At 39.0% G+C, this 26,668-nt stretch overlaps 1 protein-coding gene across 1 annotated transcript in view; it reads left to right on the forward strand.

Annotated features, from left to right (window-relative positions):
* Positions 1-26,668, forward strand: part of fam189a1 (family with sequence similarity 189 member A1) — a 66,445-nt gene that overhangs the window by 19,806 nt on the left and 19,971 nt on the right. Inside the window, exon 2 of the mRNA XM_026377757.1 lies at positions 8,441-8,497. Within this exon, the coding sequence (XP_026233542.1) occupies positions 8,441-8,497 (57 nt within the window). The remainder of the gene's footprint in view (positions 1-8,440; positions 8,498-26,668) is intronic.

A 26,668-nucleotide genomic window follows, 5' to 3' on the forward strand; every position in this document is an offset into this window, starting at 1 on the left:
ATACAGTGGCAAGAAAAAGTTTTCTGCATTCATTGGTCATAAAACATGATCTGAGCTTCAAGTCCACAAGATGATGTTTTATGATTAATTAATGCAGAAATCCCAACATTTTAAAAGGTTCACATACATTTTCTTGGCTCTAAACATACACGGGCTATAGATACCCTTACACACACATCTTGTGTTACTCATTCATGGTCCGCAAAGGTTACATCAAGGTTGCAGCCAAAATTGTCACACAAGCATTAGGAGTTCAGTTCCCCTGATGCTGCTAGTCACTTTCACGTGCCTTTCTATTGGGGATGTGTACATCCACACAGACACATAGAAAGAATAGTGTTCAAGGTGAAACACAAGGTGATATTTTTTCCCTACATTTGGAGTTTATTCCCCTTTGTGTGAAAGTGTTTGTGGCATTATGGTTGGATTAGCTAAAGCTGGAATAGTTACTTCATTAAAACAATGCAGGAATCAAACAACTGCAGCTAAATAATATTATTTTCTGTGAGTATAACGAGGACAGGTTGTTAATGTGTATATTTGTCAAGTTGCAAATTGTATGCTGATTTGAAATGATCAACATCTGACAGTCTTACAGTACATTATCGAGTAGTGGCTACAGCTTATTATATGTTTTCTGGTCATGTTCGCATTCATAGTACTTGGTTAAGGTTAGGGAAAGATTGTGGACTGGGTTAATATTGAAAAAGTTAAGTGAATTGAAGACTGTTCACTGTATTAGTTGAGAGAGTTTGCATGCTAACATGTTAATTAACACTAAAACAAGCTGTAGGTAAGGCCGGAGGAGGTTTCATTCAGTATTTGGTCGTGAGGATAAAGTGATCACCAGTGATGATACATTTCCTCCACACAGCTGTTTTGGTGGACCAGCACACTCACTTACAATCGTCAGACGGACACAGTGTCCAACAAACACAAACGTGATGTTTCATTTTTGGAGAGAGATTTGAAGAATAAAACTAAGCTGATTAAACAGTGAGAAACATGAGAGGTGGATACTGTGCACTCACATGGAGCGAACCCTAAAAATAAAAGGGCTCCCTAAAGACGCCAATTTAATAAACCACGCTTCATTTTATTAAAACGGTGCGATACATCTTTTCAGTCTTATTCCGGAGATTTACACATGACTGCACATACAAGCAGAATCACACACTTCCCCACATGTGTGCCCTGTGTTCGATTACTCCGGGTCTAAAGGCTGCAGAGCAGAAAGAGCTCTATAGGAAGAGTTTCTACTCTTGACCAACATAAAGCAAAGGGAAATAAAAGGAAAAGGAAACAGCAGGAGACGGACCGACTCAGAGGGATTCAGACAGTGTGTGCTCTGTGTGCGTCTATTCTCACTCTAGTGTTCAGTTTTACCAAGCTACACAGTGTGGGGCTAACATTTCCTGTCCGTGTGTGTTTATGCTGTGTGATGAGGTTATGGGTCATTCTTGTGCATTTTCTTGTACATGAGCCCGTCTGAATCAGTGAGGGTCCCTGCTCCTCTCAGCTGATGGCAAATCATTATGGATCCTGGCAAATGCCCAGTTCGCGGTTACCACGGCAACCACACAGGCTCCATCCATCTTGGCTGGGATGTTTGAGAAGCGGGCCTGCTTTCTAAGCCCTCACTCTCCCTAATGGCTTCTTTGATTGGCGCCATGCATAAATGAATAAGAATAGGTCAAAACTGTGATTTAGGTGGAATCCATAGCAGTTTCAGGATTCATATACTATATCGTTTTTTTTCTTCCTTATCAGTACTGAGTCATAAAAACGTCCACCACTGCCTGCTTATTACAGGAAGTCTTTAAGGAGAGAAATTAGGATAACGAGGCAGAACATAAAAGACAATACAATGTTTAGAAAATGATTCCATGTTACATGAGAAGAAAAAAAACAGCTACATACAATTTAATGTAAATGTGTTTTGTATTTTGTAAATAGCAGAAATAAAAATCCCAAACTAATCCATTTTTTCCTGGTCTATGACTTCGTGTTCTACCAAAGTAATTGGTGGAAAAATGATAATGTGTGTAAATGCGACTTCTTTCTAACAAATCCAAAAAAAGGTTGGTAATTCTCTAGTCTCCTACTTCTGTCATCTTTTGTCTAATCAGTATAAAGGTTAGGTTACTAACAGTGTGGAGATTAGAGCGGCCCAGGTGATCTCGTTCCTCAGAAGCACATTCTGGCTCTTCTCTAAGAGCTCTGAGCTTGTCTTGAAGCTCTTAGGAAACCCTAATCTGTGTCCTGAATCTGCCTTGGATCGTCTCCCGAGTGAGTACTGAGCAGAATATATTCAAGGTCGGGTGAAGCAGCCTTAGTGAGTGTCTCAGCCATCTTACCTGTCTCCTCTCAAAGTGAAGCAGTTTGATACCAAAGTCGCCACTCTAGTACAGACCAGACATAGACTTTAAGTGGGACACCGGGACATTTTCTGCAAATGTGAAAAAATCTGACAAGTCAACAAAGTCTCTCGACCCACAAAGTTTAGGATAAGACACAATAAGACACAATAAGACATGCTCCTATAGTCCTATTTTAAAATATTAGCAATACACCTAAAACTAATCATTGACACAAATTAAGTGTAATTTCTAAACATAATAATAAGAATAAGAATAACACAGTAACAAAAAGATGGTTAAACGTTGTTTTCCATTATAAAATATAGGTTTTGTTGTTTTGAACTTGGGAACTTGGTGGTGAATGTGCGTTCTGTGGTTTGTGGATGGCTGGAATTTGCTGCAGCAGCTCCACAGACTTATCGCTTGCTGGGCTTCTCGCACCCGGGGATCCGGCGGGGCTCATGTGCCTTTTGTCTGTCATAAAGCAGTTTCAGTTCAACCTTTTCACACGGAGTTTGCCATAAGTCAGTGGGCTGTAAAGAGTGAATTTGAGGTTGTTTTGTTTTGTGGGGGATCTCAAATGCCTTGTCACCTCTGAAAACTTAAACACTGTACAGAGAGTTGTGTGTGTGTTGGAGGGGGGGTGAGTTGTTAGTTGTCTCTGTCACTGTGTTGCGTTCTTTCATGGATGCGACTCGAGCCCCTCTGTGAAAATCCGAAGCCTCGTCCTTTATCTTCCTGTTCCATTTACACTCATCTATATTCTATGTGTGTGTCCTTGCAAATCTAAATGTGACAAAGTGTATTTTGTGTTAGAGAGGCTGAGAAAACCCCCTTCAGTTTTTTTATTTGTCATAAAGAGCTGCGGTCTTAAAAATTAATTAAGTTTTTATGCTCACTTTATCACATCATCTGTCACTTTGAAGTTGTTTTCCACCAGCTGGATGACACTTAGGCTGATATGGTTAATGATCTGAACATCCAGCTTCGCTAACTATCTGCCATCAAATATTAGATATCTTTAAATGTTATCCAGCTCTAAAATTAAGACTCCGGTTGTTATTCCTCAACATTTTTATTCAAGTTTTTTTCAGACTGTAAATTCTCATTCAGGAATTTTGTGGAATCTGCAAGTATTTTTCAATTAGATCAGCCTAAATATAAATATTTAATATAAACACGTTAGCATGTTAGTAGACTTCCCAGCATGCATTTGTTGAGTTAATGCTCTTAAAATATTGTTCTTTTTAGTTCTTTAAAGAAAATAGACATGCTGGAAATGTGCTGTGTCACTTTAATAAATACATACAGATATATAGATATAGATATATCAGTAAAAACTTTGTGAACCATGATAAAGGTTGGTGTTGAATTCACTCCCTAGTACCTAATATTTTAAAGCAGCCCTTTGACTTGCGTTTTCAAGTTGATTGTTGTTAAATGTACAGTACAGTTATATCTCTTTCATCTTAGTTACTAACATTAATTGGTTTCTAATTAATCTAAGTTTAAAGTTGTCAGTCTTCTCCAATCTCCTTTAGATTTGCTTCTTATTCTATTTTTTCATGCTTCATGACTGGGTAAAAATACTCATACAGCATACAGTACTGTATAGACAGTGTTTCCCCTCCATTCTGGTTTGTTTTCACTGTACACATTTCAGCTTCGAGCATCACTTAACCCCATCTCCTTCACACCACCAGCGACTGTTACAATCTGTTCCAGTCTAAAAGCTGTTCTGTGGTCCAGGCTCACAACAATTTATGGAGGAGCCTATACCTTATTATCAGGGTCGCTGATTCTTAACTGTGAACAGACTTCTAATTACATAATTTGTCACCCTGCTACTCGCGTGTCTGTTTTGTTCTGTTTTTCTTTGTAATTACTGAGCTTTTTAATTGGTCTTTGCTCTTACTGAACAGCGTATATACTGAAAATACTTTTTAAGTTTATTAGTGGGTGTATGCTCCCCAGGTTTTAGTATTTAATGCTGCTAAGTATTACATGTTAATCCTGTTCTGGGAGCAGTCAAGAGGAAAAGCCTCCAGTGACTGACAACCAGCAAAGCTACAGTATCACATGGCTCAGCTCTCACTCATCATTTCACTGCTCAAACCACAGACACACAAAGACACCTACGCCGTAGGCCTTCATACCTGTATACATGGACAGGAAGTGTAGAAAACTAAATTATCCGTCTGTACTTCTAAATTTAGTACTATAAACAAAGTTATAAAATAATCTGTTCCCACCAGTCTTCTCGGTTTTTGCCCTTGCTTGTGTATAACGGGAAACCAGATTGTGAGATTAGAAGAAGATAAGAGAGGTTAAAAGAGCATCAGCAGTCTGGGACGTGTCAGATCCAATGTTGTGCATCACCCCTTTTCAGTCATCTGTACATATCTGATCACAGATCTCCTAGATTTCTGAAAGGATTAATATATGTTAAGCTACTTTAAGTTGCATAATTACTGTATGGAAATCTCCTGTATGTGGCAGAAACAGCTGCATAAGAGGCCAGGAGCTGAATTAGAAAAGGATCTTTGACTCTGCACTGTGTAGTGCATTTGCTCTGTGCTGCCAGGAACAGCATCAAGCACCGAGAGCCTTTGTCGCAGTGTCTGACACGAGTGTGGAGAAGGTGAAGGTTCGCTGCAGTAACACAGCAGTAACACAAGCCTCTGTCTCCTGCTGCCTGAGCAGAGCAGACACAGCACAGACATTATTAGTACAGACTGCACATAGTGACAGTCGGTCGGGTGTCCACACTTTCTCTGTTGTAGTATTGACTGGATAAACTGAGCATTTTCAAGCTATCTGTTCTTGGGCAGCCACGTTTCTATTACTACTATTTAATTAAACACGTTATTTCCTGACTAGTGTATATTTGCATAATTAAAACTGTAGCAGTGACAAATGTATGAGAGGTGCCAAATGCCTCTTTGCCGATGTACTGTACATTCTCAGGTGAATTTCATGCTTGTAACTTGTAATGATAGTGGAATAAGAAATGACAGCAGATATTGGCATATAGGATTGAAAAGGTGCGGATTGTCTGCAGCAGTTGCAACAGAGTTTGAACTTTAAAGTCAAATGAAATGCAAAATGTAAAAAACCCAACAAAGTAGAAATAAAACTGCAGAATTTGGTGAACTTCACAGCAACACTATTGTGGATTTTGCTCATTTGCCAAATTTCTGTAATTAGATGGTATATGTTATGTGTTATAATTAAATTCTGTTAAAAAACAACAGTAACATAGTAAATATGTACAAATTTATACAATTCTACACATAAATCCAATGTTAAGAGTGCTACACACTCTAGTCTCTTATGCAGGTTGAGTATAAAACTCCACTGTCCAAAAATAACATTAAACAGAGTTAATGTAATGCCCTGATATATCACAGTTTCAGAGGAAGAAAACAGTGTACTGAGTGTGTGTGTGTGTGTGTGTGTGTGTGTGTGTGTGTGTGTTTGTGTCTGTGTGTGTTTGTGTGTGTGTATGTTTTCAAATGAAATATTCACATCCCATTCGCCAGGTCCCGTGGGTATCAAGGTGAGGAAGAAGTGGAAGATTGACTACAGAGTGGAACAAGATGAAGAGGGAAATAGAAATGAGAAGTCTGGAAAGAGAGTAGTGAAAGTGAAAGTGTGTAAGTGTAGACATATATTCTGACTGTGTGGGTGCAGAGCAGGAGCAAGACATACAGAGATGGATTGTGATATGGAGGAAGGGGAGAGATGACAAAAAGGAATAGGTGGATCAAGAAAGTCAGTGATGGGAACGGAGGAGGGAAGCAAGACTGGGACGAATGGGGCGAGCATGTTGGTGTTTAATGGAGGGTGAAGAAGGGTGAAAGGCAGAAAGCGACCATGGAGGAATAAAGAGCTGGAGGCTACGAGTGCCCTTTGTTCACACACATTTCGATAATATGGGAATTCACACCTACTGTAGCAGGCACTAAAAAAAAGGCAACCAAAAACCACAATTTAATTAATTCAGATTAATCTTAGAGTAGAATTGCTTGGATTTACACAGATCAATAAATAAATAGTAGAGGAAAAACAACCTGGCTGAATCACTTGAATAGTTTCATTTCAGCCAAAGCATCAAGCGTCAGGGCGGCTAGTTCCATGGTAGGTGGAGCACAAAATCTAAAAGTAAATCAGTGCTAATGGAGAAACCTGGAGCTCCAATAAGTCCTGAGAGGGAGGCAGGTGAAGTCACCCTGGTATTAACAAAAAGACTTAAGTCCTGCCTCCCCAGAATATCACCTGACCTGATGCACCTATGAGGGGTGGAACAGGTCACAATGCACAAAAAAATCATTGTTCACAAATCAATTTTATGACTCTTACCATAAATAAGCTGAACCTCACTGTAATCCTTCACATTGTACATGTTTAGAATATTGACAGACGGGATAATGATAATGAGCGCAAAGCTTAGACATTCACACTCTAAACCATGTTGTCAATAGAAATTGAATCGTACAATTGTCATGTTAGGCAGGAACAGAACTTATTCTGCTTCTATTTAAAAACCCAAACATGTAGATACATTGAATAGTCATGCTGCTGTCTTTAGCCCATGAGGCGTCATTCAGGTTACTTCACACAGCAATCGTGCACAGTGCTGTGAACTGTGTTTTCATTTACATTTCTTTTTTCTAAAATAAGCTGCAAAAGTTGAGGTTTGAGCTTTCTGAGGGTCTTAATAACATACGTGACTGTTTTAATCACTGTGTACATGTGAAGGCTTGAATGCCATCCTATAATTAACTAATCATTACGGATGTGGTGATTTGGGCTAAAATGTGGCTCCAGTAGTAACCTGTGATGTAACTCACATCCTGTGATAACGTATGAAGTAAATAAACAAGCAAAACCAAAAAGTCAGAACTGAAATCACGCAGCAGATAAATTAAATCAGCTGTACGGTGCAAAATTACCTGTTTTGGGGGATCAGGTTGCAGAAGGAATAAGTCACACTTAAAAGAAGTTGGGAACACATTAGTATGGTTATAAAAGTCCTAACCACCTGTGGAAAAAAGTGGCGTTGCACTTGATGCACATTAAAGTCCTAGAAAAGCTTAATGTGTTCATTAATCACCTTAAAAATACAGAATCACAGTGTCATGACATTTAGAAGAAGTGAAAAGAACGTGTGGAAAAATCAGTCTGTGAAGACATAATGTGCAGTTGACAAAGATATCCACATCCACACTGAAAAACAGGTGATAAATCTTGTGGCAGATGGTCACGAATTTGCAAAACAAGAGCGACAACTCCCACCTGTTCTGTGTATTGCTCAACTCATCTTTTCAATCAGATTTACCAGAGAAAGAAAACAAGCAATTCCCATATTGAAAGTCTTGTTTTATGCATCAAAATGAAATAAATGCATGGATTTTGCAGACATTATTGTGTATTTTGTGTTTCACCATTAGATATTAAAGGATGTTGTGGTTTAGAACAACTATTAACAGTTTTGGTATTTATAACCTTACAATAACTAAAACAGCTGCTGTGAGGAGTGAAATGAAACGAGTGTAAATTGCTGCAACAAAGCAGAAAAAAGCAACAAACAAAACAAAACAAAAAACATGAGCAGTCAGCAAACTGACAGGGTTTTAAGAAACCAGCAGTTTAGCCACATTACAGTAAGTTACCGTGTCAGTTCTAATCCCTGATGATGTGGTTGGTCAAAGTTGCACCAGATGGTGAAATGTGATAGATATTTACAGATTTTTATGACCATGGTTTACATTCACCTTTGTTTCCTTCTCCATAGCCTGGTATGTCAAACCGGGGGAATATCTGCAATTTAAAGGTTTTATCATCATCATTGTTGCATCTATTTTTCTACAATGCAATACAAAGTTTGATGTGCATGTGTCTGTGCGTTCCCAAATGTCAACAAATACTTACTTATAACTAAAAACTAAACTGGCCAAACTATAGGAATGATCAGGGACGTGATGCTCTGTATGTGAATGTATAATAATCTATGTGTTTCATACACTTGTCGGGATCATTCACCACTTAAAGCCTCTGTTTTGGGTTTTCTCTGCCAGGTGCTGCTCTCTGGACTGATCGGAGTGGTGTCATGGAAGAGGCCGCTTTCTCTTGTGGTGAGTGTCCTCTTAACGCCCACGATCAGACGCTGATCTGACCACCCTGAACACAACTGTAATACCCAAGAGGGTCGCTTTTATTGTGATGGTGGCATTGATAGAGATGGATCACCACATGTACATTAGTAGACATAACAATTCAAGTATAGGCCTGACCTGAGCTACTGAAGAAAAGCATCAAACCTGCATATCATTACTTACTTACAGTGCCAGTACAAATCTGTCATTGATTTTCAGGATCTGTGGGATCTGTAAACCTACAAACAGGCCTCAAGCTGTCACCTCGACATGTTAACACAATGTGACAGAGTGCTGAAAAATCTAAACCTTGTTGTTGATCACACTTGTGGTTTAGCAGCCGTAGAAACTGTAACTGCTTGTGGACACAGTTTCACCTTTGGGGCTTGTTCAGGTTCTGTTAATATTCCTGGGTTACAGCTCCAGGGTTGTGTGTGTGTGTGTGTGTGTTTTTATATAACCAGTGATCTGGAAACTACAGGACCAAAGTCAGTTAGAAGTCTTTGCAGTTATCACTTTTCTTGTCTCTACCTGCACAGATGATAAAGTGTTCCACTGTTTTACTGTGGAACATACACAGCGTTTCTGATTTCTGATGTCATCAAATTGCAGGATGTTGGACCTACAGTCCTCTCTGAAAGTATTAGATTGGCATGGCTGCCTCATTTGTTTTTGCTTTAATGCGCCTTAATACATTACTGTATACAACAGAGTACACAGGACCTTGTGTATCTGTTCACCCACATTTTAGGAAGATTATTAGTTAATTTTAAAAGTCCTGGAACATGTGATGGACAGTATGTTTCTTTTGGCTCAGATACTGACTCCTCTTGGTTTTAGCCTTGGATTTTACTACTGAAATAATAAAAACGATTTAAACACCCCCAAAACTAACAACAGCTAAAGGAGACTGCAGTAAAAACCAGGAAGAGCATAAGAAAAGAAGAAACCAACAATTTGCCAATGTCAGTGAGTCATAGATGTGATGTAGTTATTCAAAAAAAGGAATTTGCACAATTATTCCAACAACTATCTGTTCTTGTACTTTTTCTCACCTCTGAATTTTTGAATGTGTGAATATTAGAACTAGTAGAACTGATGTATGCTGATGCTATTCATTTTATTTGTGTAAACTCTGTGTGCCAACACACCGAGAATGCAATGAAAATGTTATTATTCTGACTATTATCATATCAACTTCAGGCATAAATATCTAGGTGTTACAGATGTACGTCATGAACGGTTGTCTTTTTAGTTCAGTAGTCTGATCTACACCATGGAAGTGATGGAGGACTGTTTTACAGCAGTACATTAGGATTTAGTACCAAATATATGCTGTGAAGCTGAGTGACTGCAAATAAAAACAGTGTAAATAGAAGCGTGATTAACAGCTTTTATTCTTATATTTGCGTGTAGGAGTAAAAGTAAAAGGTTTTACTGTGATGCCGTCTGTGTTGCAGCCAACAGTCTCCTTACCTGCATGTGTGATACACTGCAGAACATAAATTACACTTTTCCCTCCTTTGTACTTCAGAAAGACTTTCTGGTTTACTTGCTACTCAAAATCATCCCTCTCAAGCTAAAAGCAGAGATCAAGACTGAGGGTACAGCTCAAACTACAAGCCCCTAACCCTGACATACATATGATCGCATCTCATTCCTGCAGCTTTACCGCACCATGTGTAGCCCTCCCCGCTCACTGCGTATCACTTGCCTCAGTGCCTTTAGTTTTATCACCTTGCTTCCCTGCCACACATCAGTATCAGCACCCTCTCCCTCCACATTAATCTCACCTTCCTCTCTTTGCCTTTGTGCAACACTAGACTAAAGAAAGAGATGTGAATCATTTTGGCTCTGAGGGATCAAAGGAAATATCCCATCACTGAGGTGTGAGTAGAAATTGGTCACACGTTGTGCACTGTAAAAGAGTTAAATCCTCTTATCCTCTGTCCTTAAAAAGCATTACTAATTTACTGGAATAGTCTGTGCCTGGTTGAATATAGAGTCATTTCATAGCTGCTGCTTTCTGGCTTTAAACGGGTCTAAAAGGTAAAATCTGGTGCGGTTTTGTGACTGTTACTGTAGCATCTAATGTTCAGTCCTGACGAGTGGTCTTTTTCATTTCTGGCCGCGACCCAGCGCTGACTGGCAGGTGACTAATATACCGGCTGGACGCTTTGAGGCCTGGCAATGCTGCACCAATCCATCTGCCAACAGTGGGTGGCCATGCTCTGAATCGTGATTCGTTATAACTGGAGTTTCTCCAAACGTTTTAAAAAAGACTTGTTTGAGTTTGGTTTTTAATGATAACACAAGGACCGGAGGCTAATCTTATAATCTGGGCAGGCTGGGATTTTACCCAGGGAACCATTTTAGAACCAAAGGGATTAGTCAACAAAAGTTTAACCTGCAACAATTTAATAAGTTGTTATTTGAGTTATGAGTAATGAGTAAATCATTTATTACGCAAAATGACCAAAACGTTGAAGCTTCCGGTTTAAGTGTTCAGAATGTGCTGTTTTTATAAAACATATATTTCAGATTAATATACCTTTATTTGCTTTTCTGATGAGAGTTAAATGAATAATTAGAAAGCTGTCTGTTTCTGATGAACATCAGCAGCTGATTAGCTTAGCACAAAGAAATAGGGGTAAACATCTGGCCTCGGTTTGTTGAAAGGTAACAAGTCAGCTCATAGATCTGTTTAATCCACGCAAACCCTTCAAAAAAAATAAACACAAGTTGTTCTACTGCATACTGCAAGCTGTATCGCTCCAGTGGATTATGCACAGGACTGTTTCTTGGCTGGATTTAAGACTGCCGTGTTTATGCTAAGCTATGCAAACATGCTACAGATATTCATACTGAAACTACAGGTTTAAGAGCACCTCTAATCTAACAAGACCACATTGTAAAACAAGTGGGCACAAGACAGGCTATGCATATTTCTTATCATTCACTGAAATAACCGTTGATGAAGTTTAATTACAGATTGATCTTAAAAAACAGAAGTGGCACACAAACAAGGATACTGGAAAAAAAAAACATTAATTGCGACCCCTGAACAGTCAGTAGAAGTCGGACCCTTTTATTTACAATTACCTTTCAATATTTTGGATTTGGTTAAAACATTGTTTAACTTGTGCCAAGTTTTAAATTTATACTGTACGGTAGAGGAGAGAAAAGGATCCTGTTATAAATAGAAAAAGGCGAGACAGGGTATAGAGAAGGATGCTTGCAACATCTTTGACACATTCACCGCAGTCAAGTCGGCGTATGACGCCGCATGGTTGGAGACGGGGTGTGTGCATGTCGGAGTGATAAACAGGTGCACTACTGTGGGAAGAGGGAAGACTTAAAATTCTGTCTAGTGCAAATGTTTTCTTGTTAATTCGACATCATAGATTTATTGATATATTGTGCTCAGTGAAGTGGAAAAATAAAAATAAAAAAACACACCGTGCCCACGTTAGAAGGAATTCACCTTATCTGAAACACTGTTGTTTTATTTCCAGTCAAGTCGTTAGGTCTGCTGCAGTAATGCTGGGAGCTGAGAGGAGAGCAGCAGAAAGACAAGACTACCTGCAGTCTTCTGCTGTTTGTGACTGTGATGGATTATGTCTTTGGTGAGAAGAAAGATAGACAGCGTCGGAGATAGAGGGCAGTAAGTTCTTGTTTGCTCTGTAGGAAAACAACAGCGGGATAGTCTGCAGTACACGTCTGCAGAAGGGAAACATTAAGTCTGGTTCTAGCTGCAGTTTCAAAAACACATATAGGCATTAGACGCCACGTTTAAAGACATTTACAGAGTTCAGACCTCGTTTTTAGTTTAGCCTCTATTGTCAGTTTGGCTGTTTCATTCATAAAAACAGAGCTTAATTCACACTGTACTGACCTGAGAGTAGTGTAGAGAGATTTAAATAATGGAGAGGCACAGCAGTCTTGAGGTGAAATGGTCACTGCACTTGTGATGTGTCAGGGAGTAAGGGAGTCTAACATGAGCAGATACTTTACATTGTTGTTTCCACAGGGAGAAGGTGCCGGTTCTGAGTGTGAGAGCACAAGGTCGGAGCAGGGCTGTGTAGCTGAAACTTTGTCTGATCGACACACAGTGCTTCCCTGTAACACTGACTGTGTGCCTGAGTAGGACAGTGTCCTGATAAAGATATTCCAAAACAATAGGACTATTTGTCTATGAAACATATAGTAATACATGATTCAAATTGTTGTTATTCATGTTTCCCCTATTTCTGCTGCAGTTTTTTTGTCATCATACAAAGTTTTGGTGGAAACAGGAAATCATTTCTTTACTATACTCTCTATAACCTAATTTATGTTTCATTTTGTATTGAATTACTGTCAGAAAATGAATTCAAGTTCACGGCTGCTCTTGCCTTCCACTCTAATGCACTATAATGCACTAATCAGCAGAGCAACAGAGGTTCATCTCAGTGCCGGCAAGTGCTCGACCTGCACTGAATGCCCCAAGAATATGAAAGCTGCATCTCTGCTCGGGTTATTTTCCAGACATGGCCTCTGCTCCTCTTTGTTTACAGTGGACATTAGATTCTGTCTTATATTCCCAAGAGCGCTTTAACCTAGGCTTGTTTTCAGCTCTCACAAGACAGTGGACTTCCAGTATTTACTGCAAACAACAGCAAATGACCAGTATTCCTTCAATTGAGATCGGCTATTGTGGCAGCCGTACAGGTGTACACCTCAGTGGTGGTGTGGTGTGACTTACCAGTACAAGCAATAACCTTTACAGTGACACGTTGAACCCAGAGCATGTCTCCGGTCTGATGCAAAGGATAAGCGTATCCCTCTGATGGGAATATCAATAATTCAGATTTGATTCATGTGAATTAGACTACTTTTTGGCAAATAAATGAGCGAACAAATTATTCAGGATAAAGTACTTTTAGCAATGTTGTGAGATAACATTCACAGATAATATAATTGAACAGATAATTACTTGTTTACTGTCTGCTCAGACTTCAAGGGTTCTGGGAGTCATGACCTCAGTGTTTGTGAAACCCTTTCCACATCCCCGTGTACATTTACAGTCTTCGGAGCATGTCTGAAGAGTTTCAGACACATTTTTCAGTTGTCTGACTCGCACACGTTATGATGGAACAAATTAACTCTGTTAATTAGCGCAGCTCTCTATACAGGCTGTATAACAGCTAAGTGGCAATGCATAACCTCATTTTCTGTTTTACGTGTGCAGCTCCATTGTTTTGTGAGGGGGCTTTGACAGCTGCCAAATTCAGGTGAGCCACGCTTAATAACGTGCCTGAATGCATCCCGTGTCGATGCAGTCATGTCCATTTCATTACAAAACAAATATAAAAGAGCTCGTGGAACGTCTTGATGAAGAAAGTCACTCTGTTTCCTGCAAATCTAACACAAATTGAGTTGGTCAGATTGTTTGTTCAAATTAATTTAAAAATGAATTTCAATCATGAGGTTATATTGCAGAAAGGAAGTTTGTCACCACCCTGATGTAGCTGCAGCGATTGTCAGGTAACAGCTCGTAGTCACCAAGGCAACCCTGAGGCAAAGTGTTACAGAACAGTTTAGATTGATGCGTGAGCCAAAATGGTGCCTGAATGTTTCACTGGAGCTCTCATCATGTTGGGCAGATACAGCAGAGGAGAGTGTGCAAAACGTTTTTTTAAAATCAAGCAAAAACTTGTGTCAATAACCAGCGTTGTGATCAAACACTGTACTAAAATATAAATATAAGACAATTGTGAGACACTTCAGGGGGAGATATTACTGTTTACAATGGCAGGAGCCTCAGCTGGCTGATGTGTCAATAAGAACAGTGACTTAAGTGACATCTGTGTTTAAATCTATGGGAAAAACATCAGTCAGTCAGTGCGTTTTCCTCACGAGTGAGAATGTGCAAGATGTGATCAGATTGTGTCAGCAGCAACAGAGAGGGATGTTATAGTTGGGTTGCAGTGCATAAGCCTTTCATTACAGAAACTGATGCACATTTGAGAGTTCAGTGGAGCAAAAACCATAGGCAGTGGTCTAAAGAGAAGTGGAAAACAGTGAGATGAGTCACCCTTCACTATGGTCTCGACAAATGTGTGAACGCATGTGTGTACACACAGAAAACAATACAGCTTGACCCCTGTAGTGAGGGGTGGTGCATGTGTTAAACTGTGGAGGGGTGTTTTGTTATCATGTATTGAATCCACTTCACATGATGGGTCACTGTAAAGTCCGTACAAAGTCAGTATGAGTAGTCACCTTTATCCTGTGAAGACACCATGAAAAGGTTGTGAATCGTATTCCTATGGTCTTCACATGACACTAAATCAGATCAGGACAAAGGCTCAGTCCATCAAAACACAAAAAACCAGAAAACTGTTTTTCAGGAATGGTGTTTCATCTTTCCAGTATGAATCAGGGATGGTAAATAAATCAATGCCAATCAATTCCTTTGAATTGATTGGCATCCGTTGTCCTGGCCATATGTGTGTACCAGCTCCTTCTAAGATGCTTTATGATTTCCCTCTTATTTGTCACCTCTCTTCAGATCTAATGGTGAGCACAAAAAGCAATGGAGAAGTATTAGGAATGAGTGAATGCCAGGCCCAGGGTGTGTTTTCCGTGATGATTGAACTTCCAGTACAGCTTAATTTGCCAAATGTGTGTGTGTGTCTGTTTATCTCAGATCAACTACAGGAAATGTAGGAGTGTGTGTGATTTGCTGCACAGTCATTGCTTGTCACTGATGGCTGAAGACTTCCTGGGGATAAATCAGAGTCCAGCACCCCACACCACTGTCTGTTCATGCTGTACATCCTTTTTTTTTTAAATGATAAGACACATAAAAACACACACCCATCCTTTCCTAATGATTCGCACAAATCACTAACAGCACATGCACAACAGTAGAATTTCCATTATGATCACATAACTACAGTAGGGCCAGCAGGACACCAGTGAAAGGCTTTATGAGGTGCTCTCTGTGGCAGCCTGTGACCCTGACACGCCATAAATATTATTGTAGCACATGAAAGAGAGAGAGAGAGAGGGAATGAACACAGACAGAAATAGACGTCTCTGTGCTAGTGGAAAAATGGTTTATAACCAAACACCACAACAAAACTAAGCAGTTTCTGTGCAACATTTGTTAGTGTCCAATTAATAGCATGATTAAAAGGCTGCGGTTTCAGATCAGTCTAGGCGGAGACAGAGGGTCTGTCCAGCCCCGTTTTGCCCTTCCAATATTTCAGCGTTTTTCATACAGACCTAAATGGACAAATTAATCCTCTAATTAGGAGTGAAATTAGCCCATTAGCAGCCTCTGTACCCGGCTCTGTGGCAAGCAGAGATTGGTTTGTGTCTATGTTAGTGGGTGTTTTCTGAGTCTGTGTCAGCTGAAAGTGGACTAACTTATTGCTTTGGGCTCCTGGTTTATGGACCCAAACAGACAAAGTCAGATTCCTCCTTAATCCTGAATAATTTTCATGTTCTTCCCCCTTTTATCTTGGTTATTACAGTGAAAGCGTCTTGTAGAAATGTCATTGATAGAACATAACAATTGTGTAACACAATGTTTGGTAAAAAGAGATTAGAAACAAGGTATATGATGTCAGGGAGAATTTATTTAACAGCTTCACAGTTGGATGTTTAAGAACATGAACAAGGAACGCTCTCTGGTTTATACACCCACCACTGTCATGCCCTCTGATAATAAATATTTAAGGATTTAACAAAAGGAGCAGCTTTTTGTTTTCAGAAGTTGTTGTCTCTGATCATATTTATCCCACAGAAGATAATCTACAGTGGTTTTCTTTATAATATGCTATAAATGTAAATGCAAAGATGGATAGGGACATGATTGTACAGCTGTGTATGTGTGATCAGTTTGAGGCTTTGAGGTATTTCTATTTTCTGCACATTTAGAGGTGTGAATGTAATATGAGTATGAAAGCTGATCACTATTGTGGCTCTGCTACTATACTTAATATTTTTTTGATATGTAAAACAAATTGAAGCACCGAAAGGTTCCATTTTCGAACACGAGGACATATAAGCTTGCCAAATATGGTAAGCCTCATGTCCACACAGTGAACTACAGAAACCAGCACCATCTGGTCTGGCTAACCATCCCTACACACTCGCACACGTGCAAATGGAATAGTTATCAACAGCTTTCTGCAATGCCCATAAAAACAGACAAACAAACAAGCTATTGTTTTCATACAAAGCTGATAATCCTGAATTTATTAATGTCATTATGTGTTTACCCATCATCTGCACACAAGTTTAAGATGTCAGCCTGATGAGCTGAGTTTTTCAGAGCTTCAACACAGAGCAGGATAATTACCAGACACGGAGTGTTTGTTTCCTGAAGAACAGAAGTGATAAAGTCCACAAATCTGTCTCCACAGTCTCTGCATTTACAGGAACTGAACTGTAGACCTTATTTGTCTATATAAATGTGAAGCACTGAGGCTTTAATGCTTTTCTGAATTTAATAAAGAACAAAAGTTACTTAAAATCAAATTTGATGTACTCTTTTAAAAATATAAAATAAACAATTGTGATCATTGTTTCAAAATTACATCAATTTGGAGATGTGCTGCTATTATGATTGTAAACAGTTTTTAGCAAAAACTATTACTACAGATATCACTTACTGTGTTTGTATGAAAATACTTCCACTTGCTGATTGAGTTACAGTTTCTACACATAGAAATATTTCTATGCACTTATAGTATTTGATAAAAAGAGAAACAAAGAAGAAAGTTGTTTTTCTATATATTTTTTTATCCTATTTAGTCCCAAACTTTAAGACTTAAGATTTTTCAAATGCCACTTTGACAGCACACAATGGTATTCAAATTAAAGCTGATGAGAAATTCACTACAGTCATTCAAACCACACACACACACACACACATCACAGTGTTTGCGTTCTTCTTTCACCTATTGTTAAGCAGCACAAATAGGCTCCTCTCTCCTCTTCATCCTGTCACACTGCTGCCAATCTCTTTCTATAGCAAACCACTAGAACTATGTGTGACATTGCAGTGATTGTGTTTTTCTGCAAACAGAGGCATCAGACGTAGGGTCCACCAGCATATTCCACAGTTGACTGAGCAACTAGTGCTCTGTGGTCACTTGTCAGGGACTTGAGACATAATTGTGGTTTGCACACAATCATGTCTGCTATATTTCACAGCTGAGTGAGTTAATACTGCAGCATGACTACAGCCACTACTTCACAGCGCTGGCAGGTCTGGCTTATGCTGTAGCTGCTAAAGATTCACTGAATACTTGGCTGCTGGGTGTTGGAAACAAGCTTTTGATCTCTGATGTTTGCAGGAGGCACATGAAAAAGTGAGGGCTGGGACATTATATTTTTCTGCTCTGTAAAAATATATGGTTGCCTTGCTGTGAGTGTGTGCACTGTAATGATCTGCAGTGGTCACAAGCCTGTTTCTGTGCTATTAGTACTGACATCAGACCTGACGTTAACACCGCAGATACACCGCAACGCTGTCAGTCGGTCATCAGTCAACATGGACAGTGAATCTTGTCCCCCTAAAAGTGCATTAACAGTTTATATTTTAGAGGTCAATATAACAACAAAAGAATCTTTGATTTACATCACCTAAACAGTTTTAACCACTGGTTCATTCATCACCTATTAACCTAAAAATGTGTATGGCGTGCCAATGTACACTGATGCTATATTACTCTGCTGATACTTTTACATCAACACTGTTTGATGCTACAGAACCTCATTTCTATTCATGTACGTTTTAACATTATTTATTTTTAACTAAGATTTCAGGTTCTTCTCTGTGTGTTTTGGAGCATTTATCTTTACTGCTGCTTATTTTTGAGATCTCTATGAAAGCTGTCAAATTTTTGTTTGTGCAAATGCTATGAAATAGAGTTTCTCTGACTAAACAATGCAACAGCATTATGATGTTTATGATGTACACTAAATACAGTTTGGTATACACCATAAACAGTTAGAGATAAACACATAAGCTGTCTATCTCCTAATTCCATTTTACTGTAGAGATCATTGTGTATGTTAGGGTTTAATTCTGGCAGAGCTAACTATACCATAAGTGTTTATGCTGGCACATTGCAATATAACCCAGTTGCAAGGGATTCTGACGTCCTCTCATCTAAGTTGAGAATGTAAAGTAGGGAGGTAAAGTATCAGTGTTGGCTGCTTGTCTGTGCCCATAAATGTGTGCATGCACAATTCATCCCTGCATTTCTGCATGACTTGTTGCAAATGTATGGATGGCTGAGTCAGTCTATGAGAGCTACATTATAATGCGCTACATGCAGGCCAGACTGGAGGATTGGATATCTCTTAGGTAGACATATAAATAAACACGCCACACTAACCACTGCTACTGCTAGTCTCAAGTGTGAATTAATATTAGAACTGAAGGTTGTTTTCTGTTTGCCATTCTGTCTTGAATTGATTGTTCATGATGAATAAAGAAAAGCTCCCGTGGGTAAAGTCGTGCAGCAAACCTCCAAACAATTCCTATCCTTCTGACAAGTCATACATTGATATTAGAGCATCTCATGAACGTCTCCAGAAAAAACAAATGCTGTGGATGTTATAGGTTTTTCATTAAAGGCCCATTAGGACAGATACTGTATTATACACTGCTTTCAGAGTTCTTCATATATTTATGTTTTCTGTGCATGTAAGTGATGGAACTTCAAATACAACTTGACTGTCAGGAAACATGAGCTACAGCAATTGATTTGTTGTTTTTTTTTCCTTGGTCATGACACTTTATTGCTTTTTAACAAACGTTGTACGTTCAGTTGCTGCTGAATAATAAAAACCAGTGCTACACTGAATTCAGGCAAAAGCATATTTCAGCTTTGTTACATTGAATATTATTCAGTGGTTTTACTGTAGTGCACCAGTAAAGCTCTTTTACTGTTATTTAAACTGGCTGTAAACTGTACCAAAGGACGGAAGGAAAGACTGTGTGCAACAGAAAACGCATTTGGTGTATAAAAATGGCCTAAATGCCTCCCCTGCTGCCTGGCACCCCGTGCAATTAGGAAGCTGTGAAGAGACTTTGTTGTTTGTTCTTTGGGCTCAGGGATTTATAGTAGAACTGTGTGTTCACATGCAGACACCCAAATACACAACACAAGAAGCACAACACTTACAGACACATGCCATGATGCATTCATATACACAGACACATGAAGAAATATTTGAATATTAATGTCAGATCAACCTTCCTTTGTATGTGTATGTGCCCATCTTCTGTCCCGCACTCTCCTTTAGAGACCTGTTATTCTCTGGCTTGACCCAGATGGAAAGGCTTTAATGTGAGATGTAGCCTGCTGCCAACTGAGATGGCCCCTGCAGGACCACCTGTCAGGAGCTGCTAAAGGAAAGCAGAGAGACAGCAATGGGGGTGTGTGTGTGTGTGTGTGTGTGTGTGTGTGTGTGTGTTTAAGGTAGACAGAGAAAATGGAAAACATAATTACATACATGTGCAAACGTATGTACAGCAGAGTGCAGAAAACAAATCTGCAGGAAGTGTTGCACTGCTTCAAACAGAGGGAAAGCATTTAAACACAGCTTTGGGATGGGATTACTCCCATTCACATGTTCTCTGTAGGATTTCATGATTTTATGGTTTTTCTGGTCAGGTTATATTTCCAGTGTTAGCAGGTGACAAGAAAGAGGAGAAGCTCCTGAAATGAGAGCTAGCCTGGTGTGATTTATTATGAAATGTTATCTTTGGTGCTCAAAGGGATCTGCACATTTACAAGGAAAAGCTCAACCACTGAAAGCTTTATTAACCTTTCATTGGCTTTCCAAGATATTTGTACATATGAGCATGCTTCTTTTATTTAAGGTGCACTGGTTGAAATGATTTTGAAAAAGCAAAGTGAGAGAGAAATCTGTAATGTTTAACTTTGCCTCAATTTAGAAAAATATTGGTTTTATATCATTTATTTTTCGTAGCTCTCTTTTGGGATAAACAATATTTTATATCACAACATATTTGCTATAAACATGTAATGTAGTATTGCATATTTTGAAGAACTTTAGAGCAGATTAAACAAATGGATAAAAAACAAGTTGCCAGTTGTTATCCATCTCACTTATTTCTTTCTTCTTGGCACGCGGACAAAGGAGGTCTATTGTAGCACAACAATCAGACTTATTAAACATACTGAACAAAACATATAATCTGTTTTAATCTCATTCATTAATGTGATTGTCAAATACTTTAATTGGTTTAACCAGCGAGTTCCTGTAGATTTCACACTCACCTCCCTTCACATAAATCTCCTATTTCACTGATGTTTCTCCAGTAAGATCAAGCAGAACTGTGTGATTGGTGTTTTTCTGTGATTTCACTTATCCCTGCTCCTGTCACATTTGAGATGGTTTGGGAAACAGAAGCAGTAACATGTAAGAAGAAGATTTATACCCAGAGATTGCAGCACTGCTGTGTTGTGGCTGTAAGCACAAGGATAAAGGCAGAGACAGAAGCTTTGGGTTCATTTTGATAAATTTTCTCTGGTCCTCAGCCAAGGAAAAAATATTGTACCGTTGCTAGGCAACATGCTTTTGCATCCTTCCAGCATCCTTTGTTAAATCTTAAAGTTAATTTTGGCTCAATGTGGATGTTGATCTAAATGTGAGTTTATCTAACTCTTGCTTTGACTTCTCTGTGTTTCTAGTAACAGAAATGTTGGATAATACACATTTCTTTTTCTCTTTGTTGCACTGAAAGCTGTTCAGGAAATTCTAGTGCTATGAATTTAGTTAATTAAATGTAACAAAAGCAAAAAGACCAAGCTCAAGTAGACAGGTATAAGTGCTACTCTGTCATTGTAAGCCTTTATAAAGTGTCTTCCATCCAGCCACAACGAACCATCATCAGCAGTAAATGTTGTACAGTTAACTAGAAATGGCAGCTGTTCACGTGAGCTCAGTAAACTTGCTGCACAGAACTGAAGTCTCTTGCTCAGAGACACTTAAGCAGGGGGGATGTCTGCCAACGTAGAGGCTTCACCCCGAGTCCTCCTGCTGAAGAGTGGCCTCTCTAAAGCCACCGCACTGCCAGTCTGAATAAAGAGTGTGTGTTGTTTCTTTATACAGCAGGCAAACTGAACAAGGAGAGTGAAAAGAAGAGTGTGTACGTGCTTCAGGAGTGTTTTCCCTCTGGTCACAGTTTGCCTGTCACCTCTGGTCAGTTTGCATTAGCAATACCACTCTCCATCTCTCTCTGATCCTCAGATCACCTCCTCTCTTCTTGCATACAGTGTGTCTACCAAGAACGCATTTAAATTAGAATAAGAGTTAAAGCAATTTTACTATAGAGACCAGCTTCTCTCTTAACAGCTCAAACACAGAAGAAGGGAGTGATTAAAAAGCTTCTTTGCAGCAGTCATTCGCTCTCCCATGGGAGCATATCCCCCCCTCGGCACTAAACCTTACATATACTGAGCGCTACATTCATGCTGGATTGCTGTTCAACTCAGTTTACCATTGCATTGTTCCACCTCATTGTGTATGTGCATATATACTGCAGGAGTTCCACTTAATGTCTAATGCATTTGCAATTCAAATATAACTTCATTAAAATAATCGCATGACAGGCATCATATACAGCAGTGACATACTGAGTGGTTCATACAAAGATGATGTCAAATCAGTGGCAGAAGATAAACATGTACACTAAACCAAACATCTACTGGTTTTTCATTTGCTTACACTCACTATACTCTCTTACATTTACCTGACAGATGTAGTCGCATGTTATTTTTCATTTTCAGATTTTAAAAACCTATAATGAGCAAACAATTTACAATGTTACTAAATATGTAAATGCATTAATAATAAATAATCCATAAATATTAAATATTAGGAAAAGTCTTTTCCTTCCATGACTAGAAAAATTATCTAATTTTGGCAGTGCTTACAACTTTGTTTCATAAACCATATAATACAGTGGCAAGAAAAAGTATGTGAACCTTTTGGAATTTCCCGTCACCCAGCTTCTTCAGAGTTTCAGCTGACGTACAGACAGTCTCACAATATCCTGAAGAATTTTTTGATACACTTCTATTTATCTTCCCCCCAGTCACCGCAAGCTGGCCAGGGCCGGATGCAGCAAAGCAGGCCCAAATCATGATGTTACCACCATACTTTATGATTGGGATGATGTTTTCATGATGATATGCAGAGACATTTTTACTGTACGTCAAGTGTAGTGCTGTTTTTTTCCAAATAGTTCACTATAGTTTCGTCAGTCCACAGAACATTTTACCAATACTGCTGTGGAGTGTCAGTGTGCAATGCTCTTTTTAGTAAGCAGCGGTTTCCTTTCATGGTGGACACCCTGCTTGTTCAATGTTTTACTTGCTGGAGACTAATGAACATGGATGATAAGCCAGTTCCAATGATGCCTTCAAGTCTTTGGCTGTCTCTCGAGGTTGCTTCTTTACCTCATTAATGAGTGTTTGTTGTGCTCTTGGGGTCAGTTTGAATGGCCGCCCACTTCTTGGTAGTAGATTTGTTGATTGTTTAACTTTAGACTGGTGAGTTTCTAAAGTCTTTGACATCACTTTGTAACCCTTTCCAACTTGATGTTAATCAACAATTCTTGATCCTCTGAAAGCTCCTTTTGGGAAGGCATGGCTCACATAAGTGTATTCTTTATGTGCGGAGCAAACTAAAAAAGTTGGTTCAAAATCATTTTCTTCCAGGTATGCTAATGCCTGACTCCAATTAGCTTTTTCTTTTGTCATTATTTCAAGGGTTCACATACTCTTTCCACTAGCACTATGAGGTTTTTATTGTAGTTCGTAATAAAGACATAAAAGATCAGATTTTTTTTTTTTTGTCATTATTTTAGGTGCATTATTTTTATTAATACTAGATGACGATCACATTTTTTGACAAATTAATGCAGAAAACCATGAAATTCTAAAAGGTTCACATACTTTTTCTTGCCACTGCAAATAATTCCATATCCATTGTAAACAGGACATGGGTTCAGATTTAACCTACCAGTATTGTGCTCTACATTAAACTCTATTCTAGTTATACAAAACTGTACATTGGCATTAAAGGAAAAAATCAATATCAATGAAAGCAAACATACAAGATGTGGTTTGGTCGACACTGTGAGAAAACAGATGATCCACTCTGCTGTTTCCCACATGAAATATGTCTCCCTTGAGGCAATTTGGGAAGCTTTTTGTATCCTGCTGTCTCCTTTTTTCCTCTTGATTCCTCTCCCTTTCATTTTCATCACATTGTTTCTCTCTGTATAAAAGCACACACACACATACTGTACAGAGACACACACACACACACACACACAATAACCATCTTTGGTCCTTTCATTTCCATCTTCCACATGCTCTTATTATGTGTAAAATGACAGGAAGTGACGGGGAGACACAAAGGGATGAGGCGAATGTGAGAGAAAGCCGAGGCAGAGGGTGAAAGAACATGGTTGGCTCAGTGAACAGGAACCTTTTGGCTGAAGATAATGCCTGATGAATGATGTCCTCCCCTAAGGCCTTGGGAAGCAGGAAGAGTGGCTCCATATTAATTAGAATATGAATTAGATAAATCCTTTATCTGATGGCTCATATGAGTGAGAGCAGCATGATCCAGTCGGCAGCAGAAACAGCAGCAGCAGCAGCAGCACAGGTGTTTGAGCAAATAGTTACAGCTAAGGTCACGTTGACTCGCTTCGGTCTTTATAACCAAATTATTTAGTCATTACAGTCACTTTTAGCCTAAAATAAAAATAGTTATTTTATAATGGTTAATAGCTCAAAGTATTACATGAAATACAGCAGAAAACCCACTGTCTTCAGTATGAGTACTGCTATCTTAGTATGGTACAGTACTGTATATTCACAAATGGAAAAAATAATAATATGGGACAGTTTAACATGTTGAAAGGTGAAGAACAGCTTTAAAACACTGTCACTGTTTTATGAAGCTGCACTTGGGCAAAGAGCTACTTTACACAACACGTATATGTTGAGCAGGTTTCACGTTTACCGTGTTCAGCTGCTTAGTTTGATTTAGAGTGTGACAATACAAACACGCGTCTAAAGTTTAAATATCAGTTTTCATATTATATTTCACTCCGGGGGTCATGTGAATGTCTGTAACAGATGTTATGGCAATTTATTCAACAGTTATGAAGACGTATCACTCAAAACTGCAAATGTCAGACTGGAGATAATTTAAAGAAACAAATGCCCATTTTTAAATTTAATGTTTCTTTATAGTGTAGGATGTTTAAATGCGGTTTCTGTGTGTGCATGGGCCTATGCTCTTTTGGAAATTATAAAAACATAGTAGAACATTTAGGTTTTATTATTATTGTTATCATAGCCTGTTCTGGCTTGTGTGTTTGATGGTGCCGTAAATCATATTATTTCCTAGCCACTACGATGAGGCACCATCCGACGTAAAGTTTCCTCTGAACTTCTGTGTGGTGTGAGAGTCTGCTGGGACCAAGTTCATTAAAGGCCTGTCTCATTACAGCAGCCCTCCCGCAAAGAGCCGAGAGGGGAGCAAAGAAGGCAAAAGCTCCTTGTTTTAGCTCTTTAGAGGTCAGCGGTTGATTATAATGTTGAGAAGTAGAGGTTAATCAGCTACTGACCCTCAGGGTGACACTGTCTTTCATGGTCTGTTTTAATCAATACGTGTGAGCACTGGCACAGAAATGAACTTCTCTACCTCCTTACACAGAGCAGCGTTACTTCCCTTACACACCCAGACACTGTCTGTGTGATTACCTATAATCTACCTAGTCCTTTTTTCTGGATGTTGGGAGGTGGTGTGACTATAAATCATAAAAGATTCAGAAGATTGAACTTGAAAAGCAGTCCAACATTTAAAATGAAGCATGTCCATGTGTTATCTGCCAATAAAAGGTGTTTGACTGCAACTTTCAGATGATGTCTCTAACCACAGGAACTCATCCATCAGATCCTGTGGAGATGCAGTCTGACATGCTGTCAACATGACTATCCATCAAAGCTCACAATAGGCGCTGTGTATTTTTTAATTCTTATGCTTAGCAACTAAAAAAACAAGAGAAAGAAACAAAAACATGTCTGGCGTTCTGATCTGACAAGCTAGAGGAACAATTATTAGCCAGCAGAAAGAAAAACAAAAAAACAACTGTGTGTTGAGTAGTAATGCTGCGATCTCTATGATAACATGTCGTGTGTTAGATTGGATCTCTGACTGACATTGCTTCTTAGAGCTGAAGGTGTGCAGGAATCCACTATTCACTATCACTGGCATTATCTTATTGTGAAAATCTGGTGTAATGTCCTTAAAATGCCTTTTTTTAAATGTAATCTTTTTATAATAACACCTTACTATTCTGAATATGAACCTTTGTGCTGATTATATTTTTCACTGATAAAACTTTCTCGTCACTATTTTTGTCAGCTTAGAGTTGTGGTTTCTGCAAATATGTCCTGGTATTTCTTAACAAAGGTTTAAAGTGATGTGTGCTCCTGTGCTGAAGGTATTCCCCAGGCAGATTAGGGGTCTGTGGAAGTCGTTACGTCTGGTTTTGTGTGATGTCCCCTGGGCTCTGCAGCTGAGAGTTAGTATCAACACCTCCACTGTTTATTTGGACCAGTGCTGAACTCGGGGTCAGTCCAGTCCTATCACAGCTAATCCTGGTGATGAGGATCTGAACACACACACACACACACACACACACACACACACACACACACACACACACACACACACACACACACACACACGTCTATATAAATACACACCACTGGCCTTAGTTGGAGGGGAAATACGGGTATAGTACCTCATCTGGCAGGGGGAACCAGTGAGAACCAGCTGTTGCAGCCCTGGGTTTTCTTTTTCATGTGTGTTTATATTGTCAAGAGGAGGGATACAGAGAGAGAAACATGATGTTTTCCTAACTGAAATAGTGTTATCCCCAGGTTATCATATTTATACTTTAATTAGCAGAACGATTTACTAGATGTAGCAGCGTCTAATGGCGGTGTATCATATTGCCTCAGTAATAATCTCTTACTGTTCTTAAAGTGTCTTTTGTTTGCAGATTTTTCTGAGCTCTGCAGAGGC

Source organism: Anabas testudineus, chromosome 3 (genome assembly GCF_900324465.2).
Source record: "Anabas testudineus chromosome 3, fAnaTes1.2, whole genome shotgun sequence".
In the NCBI taxonomy this organism is placed as follows: Eukaryota; Metazoa; Chordata; class Actinopteri; order Anabantiformes; family Anabantidae; genus Anabas; species Anabas testudineus.